At 38.5% G+C, this 20190-nt stretch overlaps 1 protein-coding gene across 2 annotated transcripts; it reads right to left on the reverse strand.

Moving 5' to 3' along the window:
- Positions 1-453: 453 nt before the first annotated feature.
- Positions 454-18671, reverse strand: tbx5a (T-box transcription factor 5a). Of its 2 annotated transcripts, none has more exons than XM_025004034.2 (9): positions 18285-18671; positions 17629-17790; positions 16901-16995; positions 15787-15906; positions 14733-14880; positions 9473-9625; positions 6993-7084; positions 5342-5571; positions 454-3992 (listed from the first exon to the last, which is right to left on the reverse strand). In XM_025004034.2, exons 2-9 carry the CDS (start codon positions 17770-17772, stop codon positions 3400-3402), a joined length of 1575 nt encoding a protein of 524 aa, XP_024859802.1. In that variant the 5' UTR covers positions 17773-17790; positions 18285-18671; the 3' UTR covers positions 454-3399. The 2 variants fall into 2 exon arrangements, with proteins under 2 accessions (XP_024859802.1, XP_017262999.1); XM_017407510.3 differs by having other exon boundaries at positions 17629-17831.
- Positions 18672-20190: the final 1519 nt, after the last annotated feature.

A 20190-nucleotide genomic window follows, 5' to 3' on the forward strand; every position in this document is an offset into this window, starting at 1 on the left:
TTGTTTCCAAGCTGAGATACCAGATGCAACAAATAAACACCTTAATGACGTCTGAATCTTGGTGGTTTTTCCTTTGGCTGTGTGTTTTCCTGAGTTCTCCAGTTGTCATGTCTCTGAATGCCTGTATGGACAGTGGATGAATAACTGAATGAATGAATACATGAACAAACAAATGAATGACAAGTGGTCTCCTCAAGTCCCAAACACTTGGAGATGATCGTCACTCCAGAACTTGAGAGAACTTAAAAGAGTAAGTAGAAAACTGCTCTCAAACAAGTTACAATCATAGCTTAAAGGTTAATCATCAAGAAAATAAAAAATCACATTTGATATAACTTATACAACACGTTGATGGTTAAAACCACCTGTGTGTTTGTTTTTTTCCACACAAATCAGGAAGATAGAAATACTTCAGCAAGAACTTTTAACTTTTTTTAAAATTTATTGCAAGTATTCTGTTATGTACACATATATTTACACAATATGCATGTTTTCAATCTTTTTATTTTATTTTTTACTCTTTTTAAAGGCTTTATAGTAACCTACTGTTTTCCGTATAGGTATAATTCGAAAAATCTATACAATCATAAAAAGGCAGGCTACAAGAGAAGAAAAGAAAATGAAAGTGGACCACCTATCTCTGTTTTACATCATTGAAAAATAAATACTATTGACAAAAAACATTGTATTAACTACAAGTGCTTTGTGTGTAAAACACACCTCTACCATCACCTCTTTTGCACAATAAAACCAATCATTGCTTCCTAATGTAAATCAAGTAAATATCATTTGTTATTTCAAATTTACATTCTGTGTGGCGTCAAACTACAGCTTTGCATGTTTGATTATCTGGAGTACTGTTCTAAAGATTAACGCAAACATATTTCAGGATGTTCACCGAGTACAATGTGAGACTGCATAAACTTAAACTGTCAAAATATGGGAGGATTTTTATTGCTGAAAAAGGGCAACATTTTAACATGTTTTAGATAATCTTTTAAAATCAAACTATGTAACAGTATTTACATTGGAAAAAAACCTATGCTGTTGGTCTTCATGTAAAAAAACAAAAACAAAAACGCAGGTCTAAATGATCCAGAGGTGAATTAACAATCCTCAAAGGACAGTTGAAATATTTGTTACTCTGAGAAGATCAAGTAAAAAAAAAGTCACATCTTGGAATACAAGTGAATAAAGATTCCAGGTTTTATTAATTTTATTACACTTTTAGAAGTGATGTTTTCAGATAACATGACTACTTGCAACAGAGTAATCTGAATAAGTAGCAAAAAGGAGTGAAGATTACAAAAAAACTGAAGGGATTATGATGCTTCTTAAAAAAAGGAATAAAACAATTTCTATAGAGTTGATGAAAACGATTCAATAGTGTGTGAATAAAACTGAGGTAGGCCCACTTTGTATAGCTGTTTTTCTGAATTTAGTTTAACTGAACTTAGTTTGATCGCTTAAAGCTATTTTAGTGTTTATAGCAAACTGCTGTTACATGTTTTTTATATATATTGCTCAGTTTTATATATAAAAAAGCTAAAAAACTGTTAGGATTGTGCAAGTTTTAATAGTATTTGAACTTTTATGGCACTTAAGAATTCAAGGTAACAATATTAAGGCAAGAGAAAATCTGCCATATCTAAATTTTATTAGGACTTTAAGAGCATTTTCCTTTTTAGCTGCAGAGCTTTAAATACCTGTGAACATGTACAGTAAAAGCCTCGTTCACAACATGATAAACTGACCTGCCTGACGTGTTACCTCCTTAAAACATACAGATTAGGGTTTAGAAACGCTAAAAACCGATAGCAGTGTTTTCAGATGTAGGTTTAAGACACTATTTAGTTTTCTGAATTTAACTTGATTTTGATGATGTTCGATGCATCTTGCAAACTGAATGATATTTAGCCAAATAGGTAAAAAATGGTTCAGGTTAAAAATACTGGTTTCCATCGATGTGGTTAAAAAAAAAAAAGGTTCATAAAACTGGTGTTGCTACAGTGGCCTTAGAAGGAAAACCTGGCTCCTTTAAAAATGTTTTAAATTAGTTTTTAGGGATGTTCCGATCATCAACAATAATCATCTGCTTTTTCCCATTTATTTAGAATTGAAGCCAAAATCTCATTTTGGAAGGGCTGCCTTGTTAAGTTGTACCCTTGAAACAAAAGTCCCGCCTACACAGGACGAGGCTCTGACAGGCTGACACATTGTCAATCACAGAGTGACATGACGCTTTTTTTCAGCCTCGAATAACTTAATGAAACTAAATGTATAGGGGGGAAAAAAGCCTATTTGAACATACAGCAGGCAGGAGCTATTTGAATCAACAAAATTTACTGCCTGAGAAGCATACATGGAGGGAGCTGGGAGCTTGTCCTTTGTGGCTTCAGCTTCCAGCTTCCACTCCTGTCTGTAGTTATAACAAATTTCAGTGGTACTGATCAATACTGTTTTGATTAACTCTGTAGGAGTACATGCAACTGTTATAGCATCTGTGGCCTCCATTGATTTGGTGCCAACTCAGTGGTCTAGTAATGAATCTTTTACTGCCATAATTAGCCCTCAAGTGCCTTTCATTTCTAATCCTGTACATCACAATGGATACTCTGATTTGATGTTTACAATTGGATAGACAAGTTTTATTGTTACTCTTTTAAGTGATACCTACATCCTGCTTTGCATCTCTGCATGCCAGAATCTTAAATGCGTACCTGTGACACTTTGCCTCCTAAGGAGGGAGTCTGCCTTTAAATTCTGTCTGACAGAGAGGTTGCCCTGCTCTTGATTTGTGTTGTAATCATATCAACATAGTGGAAGTGATAAAAGTAAACCCTTCTGGCAGATTTAAAAGCAGCCACGCTCACCAGAACCACAAAGAAAGACCTCACATCTATTGGAACACTTTCAAAGATTAAGTTAGCTACAGAAATGTTAAAGAAAGTGAAAGATTCAGCTGATGGGTAGAAGAGAAACCACCTAAAAGTAAATTCACAAATCACAGCCATTCAAAACAAACAAACAAAAAACTGCACAAGAACACAGTCTGCAGACGGCTGACTGAAGCATTTTTGTTCCTCTGTTGAGCGTTAGTTTTCTCTGCACAGGAGCAGCCATGCTGGGTTGGGTTCCAGCTCCTTTTTTTGGTTCATGTTTGTTGCATGTTTATAATGCAGAGGCTGTCTTAAAAGGTATAACACATCTTCTCCAGGTCAACACCATCTGCTGCATTCACTGTTCTCAATGAAATAACACTGGTTTTATTAAGATTATTGGTAATACAGTCTTAAAAATATAAATATAAATTTATCTAAACTCTCCCTTCTTTTGGTCCTTTGAAGTCTTTTTTCATATTAGTGTCTGATGAGTGACAAAGCGACTTGTTTCTTTCTTTTAGCTGTTCTCGCTCCACTCTGGCATGATGCTCACACTGTGTACAGAGTGGTACTGGTGTGGCGATAGCGTACGCTGTATGCCGTGCGTGTAGAGGTACTCGTTTCCTTGTAAACCAGCCGTTGGCGACTGGATCCCAGCCCCGGGACTGCACTGCCGGCCCAGAGTCTGGTGGGTCATGGAGCTCTGGTACATGGCCGCGTGGTGACCCTCGCCCAGCTGCGGAGAGGCGTGGCCTCCCACCCCACCCAGTCTGGACACCAGAGACCCTGAGGTGAAGTGAGCGGAGAAGTGCTGGTAGGGCAGTCTCTCCATTGGCTGCATGGTGGTGACAGAACAACTCCCGTAAGGTGAGACGCTGGCCCAGGTGTTGCAGCTGATGTCCTCCAAACTGGGAACAGGTTCTGGGCCTTGTGAGGCGCTGGCGTACATACAGGCCTGCCGCTGGCTGGATTCACTGCGGTAGGGCCCACTGGCAAGACTGAGGCCCTGGGGGTAGCCAACAGGCCGGTAGTAATGGTCCTCCTCGCTGGAAGAGCTCTCGAGATAGGCTTTCTTATAGCTGTGCTCACCTGAGTGACAGTCGTCCTCCACTGCACGTAAACAGACACAGAAACCAGATTTATTCAAGTGTAATACTTCACAAAATAGAACACAGGAAGTTGCTTTCTCATTTATAATCACTACATTTGAACTAATATTCATTTTATCTCTTTGTTATTCATCATCTAAAATAATGGAAATCATATTGAATTTCTTTGGCAAGCAGTTCTTATTGCCTCCAACTGAAAAGTGTGTATGTGCATGTATTTGTGTGTGTGTCTGTTAGCAAAATATCTCATGAACTGGATAAATTTTAATGTAACTGGCAGAAAGTAATCACTGAATGTACATCTAAAACACACTAATTGTTAAAGCCAATTAATAGTGATGTGCATTTCTTTAAGGGATGCTAAGGGATTCAAATATGTATTTAGATCTAAAAAAAGGCTGCTTAGTAATTTATCTAATTGAAATTTGTATCAAAGCTGCTAAATGAGGAAATGTTAGCTTCCATCTAATTTTATGCTTATTTTAACACATTTAGACATGGTTTAAAGGAGGCGTAATACCTTTTAACTGTATTTTTAAGTTTTTAATTCTTGTGTATCACAAGATAATAAGGAAAAAATTCCTTGGTACTTTTTCTTATCACTTTTTAGAGTTGGTGTTCTGAGTCAGTATTGTTTTTTTTTTTTTTTTCAAAATTAGGCCAAAAGGCTAAAGCAGGGTATGAAAAAACTAAGTGCACCCGTGCTGCTTTAATGAAAAAGATAGGTGACGGACATATGCTGCCAGTCAGATGCTAATTAATTTGAGCTCTTCTTTGAACCCAGCGGTTTTGGCTTTTTGCCGATCTGAAGCATTCAGGTGTGTGCTAACCCAAGCATGAAATACATCAGCAATGATCTTAGAGAAGCAACTGCTGCTCCTCATCAACCACGAAAAGGTCAAGAAATATTTTCAATCAAACGTAGAGTTTATTCTAAACTGAGAATGATTATCCACTAATTAAAATGGTAAAACTGTAGCAAATTTCATAACAAACAAATTCTAACATTTGAGGCCCGAAGTAGTTAGTAGAGATGGAGTTATTGAGTGAGATGTCAGTAGTGCAAGAAACTGGGGTGTCCTCGACAGAAGGAATACAACGAACACAACAAGTATGAAGGACGGCATGGTGGAGAAAGTACAGACTGCTTTGACTCTGGAAACATTTTGTTTTAGAGAGAGAGAGAAAGCGAAGAGAGAAACTGACAAAATAATTGTTTTTCTTCAGACAGTTGTAGCTGCTTCAGTCAAGGCTAAGCCTGAAAAAATATCATGTAATGTTTGACCCACAATAAATCCAAAACCCCCGATCAAGAGACAGTCAAACCCCAAAACTAGTCTGAACTCCTACCTTTCCTCTTGATGCAGTACTCTTGGCTGTGCTCATGTGGAAGTGGGTAGGAACCCGACTGAGGCAGCAGGTCCTGAGAGGTGCTCGTAACCCCGTTCTCACACTGGGAGTACTGGGCGCTCAGAGCGCTGGGTGTGGCCATGCCCTGGACGTCCCCGCTGAACGGACTCTGGCTGGAGCCGACTCTCTGTCGCACCGTGCTGCGAGGCACCACTGGGTACTCTTTGGTGCTAAATGCATGGAAACACACGCAGCTGTGAGTTATCTGCAAGTAAACCCGTAACACAATCTGCCAGACATGTTCAGAATTTTCTATTAACTGTTAAATTCAGTAAAGTTCAACCCACCACAAGATCGGGACTCAGAACACACAGATCCTTGTTCTACTTTCTGCTCTTTGATTTAAAGCGTGATCTGGTTTTGCAATAAACTTTTCTCTGAAAAGCATAACCAAGTTTACCATAGAAGACAAAGAGGCGTGTAAGATTAAGAGTGTGGTTCAGATTCTCAACATATTTCATATAATATTTGCAAGTTTTGGATATTTTAAACAAATTTCCGTAAACGTTGCTTTACTGTCTGTCTGACAAAGTAACATTCTGTGAATCTGCAACAATCAACCATTTTGTTTTTAAAAAAAGTGCAACAATTTTTTAAAAAAGGTTTTTCAAAATTAGATAACATTTTGCAAAAAATCAAAGTTTGATTGAAATGTATAGCTTGAACAACAAGTTACAGGAAGTTTGTAGGATTCTTACATTATGAGGAAAACTCAAACAGCTTTTCTATTTTTGCCTGATTTGGGATTTCTTTGTTTGGAAACCCTCAGTTTCTATACTGGTATTCTATACTGGCTGTCCAGAAAAAAAGGAAAAGATTAAAAGAAAAGAACGAAAGAAAGAAAGAAAGAACGAAAGAAAGAAAGAAAGAAAGAAAGAAAGAAAAGAACGAAAGAAAGAAAGAAAAGAACGAAAGAAAGAAAGAAAGAAAGAAAGAAAGAAAGAACGAAAGAAAGAACGAAAGAACAAAAGAACGAAAGAAAGAAAGAAAGAAAGAAAGAAAGGGGGCAGTGGGTTTTTCCAAAACCAGATTTTCTCCTTTGAAAAAGTGTTTTCCATGCAGTATGGACTCAACCTCCAGCCCTCATCTGGACTGAATAACAGAGACTAAAGTGGTCTTGTACTGCCTTGGCTGCCTGACCGAGCGATATTCACTAGTTCAACTCTAACACACACACACACAGGCAACACTCACACACACACACAAAGCAGACACAAAAGCAGTTGGAGCTTTCTAGTTATAAAAGAAAAAAAAACAAAGCTCTGTGGAAGAAAGATGTTACAGTCTCGTTTCAGAGGTTCTGCCAGATCAGCCATAAAAGTCTTCAGCATGAAAACTGGCTGACGATCAAAAACTACACTTACATCACTGAAAATAACACTCACTGAAAGAGACAATTAGAACCGGCCTGCGTTTGGACGATTGAAGGATTACAGCCGGGCTTGTTAAGCGACAACCAGAATGTCAGTGTTTCCTGCTCAACTGATGAGACATTTATCTGACATCACTCAGTATGTGTAATTATTTCCAAATACCAGAGCCCCTCCAAGATCAATTAAAGATTATAAAGGATAAGTTCAGATGAAGCTACCTTTGCATTCTGGACATCCTGTGTAATTCCATATCGTCACTTCCACGGAAGCCTTTAGCAAACGGGTTGTTCTCGATCTTCAGCTGGGTGATCTGAAACAGGAAACATTAATCACAAACAACATTTATTCTGCTTATCGTGATAGTTTCTTAATAATTGAATTTTAAACCTTCCATCAAAAGCAGCAGTAACCCAAGAGAACCAACTAACAAGCTATATTTCTAGGAATCTAAATCAGTTTTAAAGAGGTCTTACGCTTAATAGTTCAATAAAATCATGTCTCATGGAGTGATTTACAAAGCCCTCTTTAGATGAGGTTTTAAAGAAATGCTAAATAATAAATGGCTTTATATTTTGGTAAAAATCAATACTCAAACAAGGGCAGCAGGGTTTATTTTAAGAACTGCCAGTAAATTTGGAATAATCCCCTACAGAGTTTAAACAAAATCCGGGGATATCCCTCTCGTGAGTGGAGGTTTCTTGCAGGTAAAGCTGCTTTTTTTTGTTGCACTTCCAGCTTTCTGACAGAACCGGGGGTTTATATTGGCTGACACCTACACCCAACCTTGTAAAATCCATCATGTGACACTTTGCATAGCTTCTTGTTAATTTAGGCGGGCAGGAGGATAATTTATATGTTGTTTCGTGATTGAAAAACATCAGAATAAAACGTTCAGTGCGTATTTCACCCTGCAGGCTAATTACTTTGAAAGGGAGATTTTAAGTTAAGAGAAAAAAGTTTTTGCAAAAAGGTTCTGAAATCCCTGAAGATTGTGCGAATATTAACATCCCGGAATATTAATTTAGATTTATTTAATTTAATTTAGATTCACTTGACTTACTCAAGCAACTTCAAATACTGCAGTTTTATTTAACCCATGTCTAAACTTCACTCATTAAAACAGCTGAAGCTCACAAACATATTTCCGCACGCTTTGAGCCAACAAAGCACAAATAAGGTTTAATATATTTCTCGGCGAGCTCGAAAAACACTTTAACAAAGAAAACTCAGTTTAGAGAAATGCTCTAATGACAGGAAGGAGCAGAAACCTGAAACTCTGACTAGTTTCATTAGCTGAAAGTCCAACAGGTGAACTGGACGCAGGCCTGCAGCTCCTAATGTTCTGGCAGATGTTTGGCTGTTTGATTGGAAATCAGAAATGCTTGTTTTCCTGCAGGCCTGGAAAGTCCTAATAATTAGGTCTGGAGGGGTTACAATCCCAGCCCCTAATAACATGTCTGAAAATAATGAATGGTTTCTACAGAATGGTGGTCATTTGTGCTTCCTGCTCCCAGAGGTGAGGAGGCTTCTGATTGGCTGCAGGCACATTATGCGCTTTTTCCTCCCTTTCTCCATTACATTCTCCCCTCTAAACAAGAAACACAGGCCCACAAATGATGCCTAGCAGACGCTGTTTACAGATATTTATGCCATAAAAGATGTTTGTTTTATTTTTTTATTTCCTCAAAAACTGGGAACAACTGAGTTTTAGATTCAGACTCCAGTTGAAGTCAAATTAACGAGGCTGTGGCTGCTTCCAGAAATATATTTACTCTTGAGACACATTTTCCAAATTGTTGATGTGGAGAAAAGAAAAAAATGGGAATGATCCAAGTTTTCAGCTTCAAACAACAAAAACTTGCCCAAAAAAAAAATAAAAAAATACAAAAACATGGCGGTTTGTTACAAAAGCTTTAGCTGAAGTCCGGAGGAGCAGCAAAGAGAGGAAAAAGATCATTTTGAATCGCATTTGCCGTGAATTAAACCCTTTAAACAGTTTGCGATTTACGGCTTTGTTTTGCGCCATTATATGCAATAAAATAAAGAGGAACTTTTAAGTAAGTGAGATTTAAAAAAAAAAAAGGCAAACCATAATAATTACAGCGTTAAAAAGAATTTAAATACATACTTTTTATTATGACAAAGTAAAGCGCAGATTATTAAAAAAAGCTCTCTTTTCCCAACATAATAATAATAATAATAATGTTATTATGTTTGTGCTCTGAGAGGGAAAGTCAGGCCTTAAGTTTATCTGGATTATCTGCAACTTTCTAAAAGTCGCCTGAGGTCAGTCGGTGTCTCTCGTCGAGTTTCTGAAAGTTTTGTGTTTTTTTTCTTGTCTGTCAGTGACTCGATTAGATATCAGCTTTTTTCTGCTGACAGTGACAACCTTTTCCTTTAAACTCGCAAAAAAGAAAGAGAGACGCGCGTTTTCTGCGATGCAGAAACGGATCAGAAATTCAAGGTTTTGCTCTTAAAAAAGAACTAAATGAAACATTTGTGCGTTTGTACCCGAGGGTTTAACTTATTTTCCCGAAGAAAAAAAAAACTTCCTTCGTTTATTTCTGTTACAAATCAAAGCAACTCGTGAAACAAACTAAGAACTGAAGTTTGCCTCCCCCAAAAAACACGCAAAACAAAAACACGACAACGACGCGTGAAAGTCCAGAAGCAGCCCCACACAGAACAGGGTTCGTACCTTGTGGTTCTGATAGGAAGTGACCGCGATGAAGGCCGTCTCCGGGAAGACGTGCGTGCAGAAGGCCGTGTTTTTGGAGCCAAACCCGTTGTTCTCATCCGCCTTCACGATGTGGATCCTTGGCTGGTATTTGTGCATCGAGTTCAGAATAATCTGGAAAAAAAACAACAAAAAAACAAAGAGAAAATGGAGTTACACAGAAATGACTCCGTTTTTTTTTTAAAGCTACACTGACAAACAAAAAGGTAAAGTTTGGAGGCACGGTGAAACTTTTTATGTAAAAATAAAAAACAAAACTATTTTCTTCGCTGCAAATTACAACATTTTTTCTGCCTTCGTTTTCTTTTTCAGACACAAAGGATGCTAACATATTACCTTAGTGCGGCCATGTTTTCCGCACATGCTGGCAAAAATAAATATATTGCAAAGTGCTAAAACATTCTTCAATATATTTATATATTATGGGTAACAGCACTGAAAAAAAGACTGAACTAAACAAAAATTTGTCCTTGCAAAAAGTTTGCATTAAATCAGAACACTTATTAACAAAAACTCATTCAGAAAGTCAGCAGATAAGAAAAAATAAATATAATTTTGTGAACTTCATTCTTTTTGGAACAAAGAAAACCTTTATTTTACATTATATTCATTCATTTAAATATATTTCATTTAATAGAAAACTAAAATCTAATCTAGTTATTTTTATTATTAATAGTATTATTGGTGCAGCCTAATGGTCTGATGAGCTTTACTGAACCCTGAAACCTTAAAGATAAGTTTACTAAGTTGATTTTTCCACTTTAAATCCCCCGTTAGAGTCCAGTTTGCCCTGCAGACAGATGCTGAAGCAGATTTTCTCTCTTCGTGTTCCCTTAGTGCTCAGTGATGACTGATGCAGCTCGTATTCAGCTGAACTTGAGCCTTGAACTTCTTCATGCCCCGATCTGCAGCTCTCACGACTGCTCAGAGAGCTCAGGGGTTATCCTGGTTTATTGATTTATCGATTTTTCGTTGTTGTTTTTGTCAGATTCACCTAAATTTCAGGCTAAAAATAGTCTTTCTCTCGCCCTCCTCCTAGCTCCCCACCTCTTTCTGCTTTCGCCAACCCCCGCCTTCCCGTCACAATAGGCATTTCACCCCATCTCTTATCTTAAGGATTGTTTTTGTACCTGCCTTTCACTGCCAGCACCAGAAGAGACAAGGGGTGGCCCTGACCTCCTGTACCTGCAGCACTGCACAGAACTGAGTAGAGGTAGATAATAATCATCTAATAGAAATTGTGAAACATTTGATTTTAAGTAAAATATGCTTTCCTAATGAGCAGGAACTAGCTACAAACGAGCTTCCTGGAATGCATCTTGTAGATTGAAATGACTGAAAGGACATTTCTGACCCCGTGGAGAAGCATCACAGGGCTGCATCGGTCCACTTAGGAAAGCAGCATTTTTTTCAATGGATCCAACATTTTGGATTCTTCTCCGGAGCAGCACTCTGTATGTTCTTGGATTCCTAAATGACACATTGATGGCAGAACTTTCTGTGGCCGGAGCGATGAAAAAGTAGGTTAAACAAAACCTTTTCCATGTGTGCATTCATTACTGGCTCATTTGTTGGCCTGCGGAGATCCAACCCAAACTGGGACAGACCACAACAAGTCCATCAAACGTGTCATTCAGCGCTGGAGGTTCAAAATCTCTGCCGTGGAGGCATGTTACAAGTTCCTCTGGAAAACAGCACGCTCCACTGACTGTGCGTTCCTGTGGACAAAATGGGGGTCTGTGTTGGTAGGGGTGTATTTACAGACCACCCACTGGGACCCCGGAGCACACCTCGTCTCCACGGCCCAGTCGCTGGCCTGCCTGGTCTCTTGTATCTCCGCCCTCCCCACCCATCCCCCTCACTCCCCAACCTCTGGATGATACTATTTAATGATAGTGAGGGATCACTTTGGGTCTCGAGCGGCTGCCCTTTGCTTTCAAGCTCTGCAAACATCAGAGAGTCTCCCCGAGCCTCTGGATTAGCCGGCTTTGTACACCATCATCCAGTGCTCATCGCACACCGCCATTCAAACATAAACAGAGCGGCCCTCACACTCCACCCCGTGGGCCCTGAACATGTGTGGGAAGGCACGTAGACGAGTGCGGGAGCACAACTGATGAGGGGAGATTAATAATCCCGAGAAGTATTCTGGGAGCTGAGAGGGAGATCAAAGCAGAACAGTTCAGCTTGGTATGGAATCTGAGACAAAAACAAATTATATTTAGGATTCAAATACTGAAATAGCAACAGTTTGGATCTGGAACAATCAGACCAAAGTTCAGTGCTTTTGACTGTAATTAAAAGTTAATCAGAAAACTAACACAATGACTAGAAAACTAAAGCAGCAGCTGGTTGTTTCAGATGGTTAAAATGGTTCATTCAAAACAACATTTTGAAAAATCAATCTGTAAATCCTCAGAGTGTAAATCATTATGTGATACAAAAAAAAAAAAGAAAACGTACTTTAAAATATCTTTTGCGCTACTTCATACAACTGGATGTTTTTTTTAAATCAAAAAATAAACATTTGCAATAATCAGCATACATAGGAACTCATGTAATGCCTATGAGTGGAAATGTTTACGTCTGTTTGTATTTTTATTACCTTCATGCATTGCTGTTTAGTGATCATACAACTTTTATTTGTTTATCTATCTATTTATTCTGTACTAAATTTGAGAGTTGCTGCAGATGCACCAGGCGCTCTCAATCTCATAGCAATGACAATAAAAAATATTCTATTCCGTTCTATCAAATTAATCCATTTTTATCATAAGACCATTGAAACATCTCACTGCAGGCAACAAAACATACAACATTTAACAACACTGAGTCTTGCCAAACTGAAAACTATTTATAAAATTATTTTTTAAAATCTATTAAAATACTCTTAAAACTGGGCTAATTGCTCACTATTTCTTGCAAGTCCTAATTTGAACAACAATGCAATCCTTTTTTAAAAAAACAACCAAAGCATAACACTCTTACTTAAACAATGCTTACCTTGCAGAAAAATAAGATTTTAACTGTTTCAATGTTAAGTAATATGGTTAATTGAAGATTAAACAAACAAGGGAGAAGCTATACAGTTGGCTATAATCAGAACGGGCATCATTTGGCTCAGACCTTTTTTTGTTTTCTAAACTTTTTCCCACTCAGAACTAATGATCTAATTCACCAAACTTCACAAAACATCCCACAGCTTCAAGCCTCTCCTGACTTGGTTAGATCCACACAACCAGTGTGTTTCAGCCTCGTGCGTCACCGCTAGTCATTAGAAACCATCTACAAATTATTTCCACCAGCTGGACCAATGAGCTGATGGAGTGTGTGTTTCTGGCCGACCACCAGCGTCTCAATTATGGGTCCCCTGGTGTCGAGGAAGAGGCTGAGCCAGGAACCAACGCGGCCAATCAAAGGTGAACCCAAAATCTACAACAGAACTCAACCAGGAGTTTAATCTCACCAACTAGCAGGTCAACACTCTCTAGCATAGATGGACAGTGGCTTGAGAGTGTGGAAAAAACAACATTTAGAAAGACTGAAATCAGTAACTAAAGTTAAGGTTAGTTGCTCTAATACAAATTAATCTGCAGACAGTTAAATGTAGTAATAAATACGGTTTAAGTTAGCATTTCTGTCTGTAAAAGATTCATTCAAAGTATAGAAAACTAAATGCAACTTTCACTTTGTTTATTTGGACAGTTTTACAATCTTAATATAATCTTTTTTTATTATCATCATAATTTCCCTAAAAGGAGGGCTCCAGTTAATAGATTAGGAGTTTGTATTTATTTATTTATTTTTTTACCAACTGGGTTTTATTTGACCAGGCACAGCCTGTTCCTAAAAGAAATGCGACTTATTGTGAGACTATTATGTCTCTATGGCAGGACACTTAATTAGGCCTCAGTGTTCTCATCAAGTTTAAAGTTTATGAAAACCTGCTGCCAGCAGGATAGTTTGCTGATCAAATTATTTGCGCTTTTTGTCAGACAGGAATTTCATAAAGGACAACTTAATTCCAGATGTAGAATAATGAGGACTTCAATAAGGAAAATGGATACCATATTAACTGAGTGAAATCTGAAAACGTGGTTCAGATTTTTTCTAGGGGGTGCTAGAACAAACTCGGGCCACAGGACACTTAATTTCCAATTTATTTATTTAACATCGGTTATAAGAGTTCAACTGGAATTATTTTCTGTTGCAAAACTAAAGTTTTCTCAGAGGAAGTTATTTTAAACTCTGCTTTTAAAGGACAGATGTATACAAGTTGTGTAAATTGGATTTCATAGACAAAATGATGTAAACTGCATATTTATGGCATTAAGATACTCGTTTTAAAGCCATTACCTGGTTTATTCTTGTTTGTTTGCATTTCAGAAAGTTATCAAGCTAAAAAAGGGTTTTTTTAGCAAACTAAACTTTTTAAATTACATTTTACGTAAATATGAGGACCCAGAACATATGCAAAGTTGCTACTATCAGTTTAAAATAATATTAGCCATTTATAAATAAATTTCTCTCAGACTTGAATAAAGAAATAGGATAAGATGACTTTGTTGTAAGACAAAAAAGCATCAGTTTGGTGTAGCTACCTTCAGTTTTTGGAAACAGAATAAATAGTGCAACAAAATAATACAAAAGTAAAGCAAAACAAAATGCAAACTTAGCACCAAAGAAATCCTCTATTAACCTAGTTTTAAATGTTATAATTTCAGAACACTGTTTTAATTAAATATATATTTTTTAAAATCATTTTTTCAATTTTTAAGTAAATTAAACTGTAGTCAGCAAAAAAATATTTTTTTCTAAATTATTACAAATTATAAAAGTTGGCTAATCTTTATAATAATAATAATAATAATAATAATAATAATAATAATAATATAGTCGAACAGTCTTGTCTTTTTTGTTTACATTTTTTAAAATTCCACTATGAGTTGAATTTTATACAAATTTAAACAAACCGCAGGGTTCTAAAATTATCTTTAAAAATAAAGAAATAAAACCACAATGTGATCGAAAGCTCAGAAAAAAAAATAACTGTCCATAAAGGGACCAATAAATGAGTTGGAAGTCACAGTGCGCAGGCGCCGCAGCGCAAACGCACCAAACATCGGAACCACAGACCGTATATGTGTTCAAATAACACATCAGCACAAAGACATGCAGCCACAGAACTGAAACAGAACCGCAGGCCCAGTCAGGCACCTACGTGTCCGAACGGGTCCAGGTGGTTGTTGGTGAGCTTCAGCTTCTGGAAGGAGACCAGCTGCCTCATCCAGTGCGCCCCGGTGGCCGGAGAGTCCGGGTGAACGTAGAGCCTCCCGGGCATGGCGGGCTCGGCCTTCCCGGTCACGGACCTGACACAACAACACACACACAGAGTTACTCCTTACTGACACACATATGCAGACTCTGCAGGCGCTACAACACCAGTCAGCAGCTAATACACCGGAAGGGGACAAATATTCTCCATATGTCGGCTGTCATTCGTGGAAGTACATAACTGCATCTAAGCAGAATGTCATATAAACTAAATATTAAGATTTTAAAAAAGGAGAAAACAGCGCATGCCCATTAGGCTGGAGTAGATTCTCAGTCATCCGGGACATTAGGAAAAAGGACATGACGCACAAAGGTTAGACCCAGTGGATGTTTACCACTTTCCAAAAATGTTTGCATTCATGCATTGACCCATAAAGTGTCATCCTGCAACATGTTGCTGGATAAAGGACAGAATTAGTTCCAGACATCGGTTTGCTCTGGTCATTATCTGCGCGATCTGATTATCCTCTTCAAGTGTCGCCTCTTTTAAAGGCACTGACCCAAAACAAGGAGCTCCTGGCTCAGGGTCGGAGATCATTTTTAAAAAAAAATCCAAATGGGGGGAAACCACCGCCATGTTTCAGAGCGCATTCAGGCGGCTGCTGTAGGAGCTGTAGGAAAAGTCATCAGCATTTATCTGACTCCGGGAAGCCCGCTCGGACTGAGAGCCGTCTCCCTGCAGGCTGCAGTTCTTGGCAAGCGTCAGAAAAAGCACAGTTCATAATTCTACAGGAAATATTGCGCTCACTTCCGACTCTCGTCCATCAGGACAGAATAAAATGTCCTGCTAGAATCAGCTGCAGATAGAGGACCCTGGGACTCGTGAAACTTTGTTTTATTTTTTATTATTTTGGTCTTAGTGTGAAAATAATAGCAATAAAAATAAACTCCGATGAAGTCAGACTGTGTTGTGTGTGTTTTTTTTGTTTGTTTTTTTTTACCATTTATTGTCGGCAAATTTGTATCGATGATCGTCTGCAGGAACAACATCCATCAGGAGAATATATTTGGTTTTGGGGTTTAATCCTGTGACCTTCACTTTGAAGCTGGGGAACATTCTCCTGCAAGGGAGAAACCAAACACACAAACAATCAGTGAAGATCTTTTGAAAGTCACCAACTCGGGCTGCTTATTTGGCTGCAAACTATAACAAAATCATAATGAACTGAAACATGGCTTTCACCTTTTTATGGGTCCAACTTGTTCTCTGAACTAAACACAAATATAAGGCATGCAAGCCCGCATGGGACCAGTTGACTTAAATGTAAAAGCCTTTATTTAGTTTGGAGAGGGAACTTATTTTTAGGGCAGGGCGTTTTGTCTGAGAGCAACCATTACATATATTTATATATGTTTTTCACTGTACATGCCAATCCCCCCTCCCCCAACCACACACACACAAATCATACATTTGACATACTACAAAAAGTACAAGAGTTAACCCTTGCACTAAAAAAAAAAAAAATAGAAGGCAAATGATTGACAGGAAGCGACCGGTGTCTCCTCTGGCTCAGTGTGCTGCAGCTGCGTTAAATAATTGATCGGAATCGTTTACAGTAACATCTGTGGGCTGTTTGCCACGAGGCAGACACCAGCGGTCATCATGCATATATGTATGTTCACACTCCGCCTGGGAGCTGACAGCGATACACACAACGTGCTGCTGCACAACACACACCTACAGCAGAGTGTGTGTGTGTGTGTGTGTGTGTGTGTGGGGGGGGGGGCATTATAAAAAGAGCTCGGACGCAGCTGATGAAAGGATCAGCAGTTTATATATTTTAGAGCCGAGATCAGTCTTCTCGTTGTCTCTCGAGGTGATTGGTCGAACGCTGTGTCCAAAAATTTAGGCCACCCAGGCTAAAGTCTGTGCGCTGGGTTTGCAGAGCTTTAAATGGTTCACCAGATGCTTTTCGTACTTGTTTTTACTCCCATGTTTCCCAGCTATCTAACTTAAAAATTCTATAACGTACAGCCTATAAATACAAAAAAACAAAAACAAAACACAAGTGCCATAGAAACGTGAGGACGAACAGTCCAAAAATTGGTTCTTACCGTCCAGCTTTGGTTATAATCATCTCCGTGCCCACCTCGTGAAACTTCATCCATAACTCCCTCTCGTGCAGGTAGACCTTTATTCCCTCCATTCCCTTCAAAATAAAACATTTTACTGCTCGCGGAACTCAAGGCACAGTCCCATGAAATTACACCACTTTGGGCCTGTTTTACGCGTCATCCCTGCGTCTTTAAAGCCTATTGGACTGACTGAAAAGTACAGTTTGGGCATCTTTTTTCTTGTTGATATTAAAACAGTGCAAAAGATGTGAAATAATAACAGGTTTTACGCGCCAGGTAACACGATAAACAGCTTACATCATTTTTAATTTTCAGAGAAATTAAAACAAATTTCAAACCACTTATTTTGCAATAAAGTCTATATGATTTAAAAATACAAAGTTATGATAACTGTTTTATATGAGCAAATAATTTTAAGTAAACCTTTTGCGTATTTCTCCCCCAAAACAGACAATGTGATTTCTAAAAGATTGCAGAAGTTCCATGAAGTTGTTTCACTTCTCAAATTAATTTTTTTGAACTCAGTTTGTCTGAAACAAGAACTTCAGGAGAACAAGAAATAGCCTTTTAAATAAAAAGGATCTAAAAACACTCCCTGGAAATGTAGGTAAAGTACAAATACTCAGCTATGTTTGAATAAATGTTCTAGTTTTTGTTTTTTCTCCCCTTTCCAGTGAGTTTGTGGCCTGCAGGAGTCAGACACTGACCTGCTGAATGTAAGTGGTCTGAGACGACGGAGATTTGCTCGAGGTTCCGTTCTGTTTCTCGGGTTTGCTCTCGTTCTGTAGTTCCCTTGAATCCGAACCAGCCGGGGAGTTTTGGAGCACGAAGGTCTCCTCTTGGTCTGCCATGACCCGCAGCTCCAAACACTGGGCCGACACAGAGGCAGAGTGTGAAACTTTGGCTCGATCTAAACAGAGATGGAGGCTGAATTTTAACACAAAAAATAAAACAGGCAGGAATCAGGAAGGTTTCCTGCAGCTGTGAAACAAACAGACTGTCTCGAAAAACCGTGAATCACAAAAGGAAATAAAAAAATCATTGTATAGTTCCAAAGGTGAAAGAAACCCATCTGACTAATTGAATTGGACTGTTAGTGGGAACTTGACTGCATTAGGACCTTATTTTCAGAGATCATGCTGTACATGATCCCTGGCTTTTAGGAAAAACAAATCACCAATTTTCTGCATATTTTGCTAATTTAAAACACACAAATGTCAGTTTTTTCCACTTGTTTCATGGTGTGAAGTTCAGAGCAAAAGAAAAATGCACATAACGACGGCTCCAGACTATAATTCTCTCCACGGAGCTACCACTTCTGCAACGATGTAAACTGCTATGAATTACAACCAGAGCATCTTACCTAAAAGCCAAAACCCCGTCGTCTATAGGCTGCGATAGGCACAACAGACAAGCACCGTCTCCCCTTTAAACGCTCCAATCAGATAATCCAGGCGGTTTGCACGAAGAAGCTGCTCAGATTCTCCATGAATCCTCCCTGTTTTTTTGTTTTTTTTTTCTCCCAGATTTCCTCCCAAGCAGAGCTGAGATCCTGTCAGAGCCTCTACCAGACGCTGCTCGGCTCCTTTTGGAGCATTTTAACCGACCCTCGAGCCCCCCCTGTCTCTTTGTGAGCCGAGCCCCTGATAGCACTCAGTGCTAAACTGTAGCCGAGTCCCGGTGGAGCAGGTCGGACACCTCCTTCTCCCCTCCTCTCTCTGTCAGTCTCTGCTGCTTTGTCAGCTCCACGGCTCCCTCTCCTCCCTCCGCCGCGCGTCAGCGGCCAAACAACGCCAAGCGGAAACGGAGTCCGGAGACGTCAGGGGAGGGGGAGGAAGGGAGGGGGGCCGGCCCTAGGAGGAGGAGGAGGGGGATGTTGCCTGAACACGAATGGAATTGCATCCCAAAATACTGATTCCTTCCAGGTCCCCACCCCAGGTTTTCTTATTTATCCACTCTAAACCACTCTATAATCCCGGTCTTTAATCCATGTGATGTTTGCAGTGTCACGTGCCATTACGCGCAGTTTTACGCACAGTCTTCTCCTGCTATTCAAATGTTTTAGTCACTCAGTTTAAACTATTTGGGTTTATTAAGAGATATTGTTTGTCAAAATTATGTTTTTTAGGTTAAAAACCGGATATTTGGGCTTTTACTGCGGCCAGATGGCAGAGATTTGTTGAAGCGTTTTGACTCTTTTATGGCTGAATGTGTTTTTATCCCTGACGCAGAACTAAGAAGCCGTTTTCCTAGACATAGTAAAGGCAAAAAAAGACTTCATTTAACTATAACCATTAAAGTGGGGGAAGCCTCTGTATAGGTTTTAGTATTTTACCTGCAGTTTAGAATCTGATAAACAAATCAGAAGTCGCATTAAAAATGTTCCAACTGTTCAGAACCAGTTTTACATAATGCACCACCTGATTCACCTTCTTTTACTTAAACCTGCTGAAAAACGTAACCCAGCCCAAGTTATGTTTCTGATAAAATAAACAGAACACCTAAAACTTTCACAGAATAAAAAGTCTCAACAAAGAAAGTACTGATTGGTTATTATTTGCATTGCGCTCATCAGGTATCTTTTCATTTCATTTTTCTTTACTTTTAACTCACACTTTTCTTGTCTATAAGCGTGAAACAAAACGATGCAGCTGTCTATCCATTTGCTCATTTAATTTTAAGTTTTAAGAAAAAAAAGAAAGACGGACTTTGTGCTTTTCGTGTTTGGAAATAGTGGCAATTTATAAATAACTGCTCTCTGTTTCTTTTTTTAATAGTTTACTCCCATTATTTTGTAGGTTATATCGAAAAAGATGATTCTTGACATAAAACAAACAATGTTTTGTTTACCAACAACTTCCTGCATTAAGAAATACACTGGTTTTAATTCGGGTATTTACTCAAAAACTTTAAAAAACACGAATCATAATCAAATAATAAGAATTAGCTGTGTTAGTTAAACGTTTTCATATAGAGTAGAGATCTTTTACACAGAATCTAATGAAAGGAATCTGGGCATGTTGATTAATGACACACACACACACACACACTGGGAGGCTGTTGATCCTAACATCTCATCTGGTCAAACTTTAATCCTTGATGAAACAAAGATTAATAAAGTTTTACTAAACGAGCAAAACAAATGAGTAAGGACCCGTTTATATGTAAGAATCTCAGAAGTCACGTGTTGAAGCTCAAGGTTCATTTCAAAAAGTTTCCTGAAATTACAAAACAAAACGGAATTTAAGCAAAATGCGTGCATATCTTGC

The sequence above is a fragment of the Kryptolebias marmoratus genome, linkage group LG14, assembly GCF_001649575.2.
Source record: "Kryptolebias marmoratus isolate JLee-2015 linkage group LG14, ASM164957v2, whole genome shotgun sequence".
Classification (NCBI taxonomy): Eukaryota; Metazoa; Chordata; class Actinopteri; order Cyprinodontiformes; family Rivulidae; genus Kryptolebias; species Kryptolebias marmoratus.

What these genes read in the sequence shown, in the direction of transcription:
- tbx5a (XM_025004034.2), bottom strand. Translation starts at nt 17,772, where the DNA reads ATGGCAGACCAAGAGGAGACCTTCGTGCTCCAAAACTCCCCGGCTGGT. An exon ending in AAATTTGCCGACAATAAATG is followed by an intron (nt 14,881 to 15,786) that starts GTAAAAAAAAAC and finishes TTGTTGTGTCAG; the next exon opens with GTCCGTGACCGGGAAGGCCG. An exon ending in CTTCCTATCAGAACCACAAG is followed by an intron (nt 7,085 to 9,472) that starts GTACGAACCCTG and finishes TTCCTGTTTCAG; the next exon opens with ATCACCCAGCTGAAGATCGA.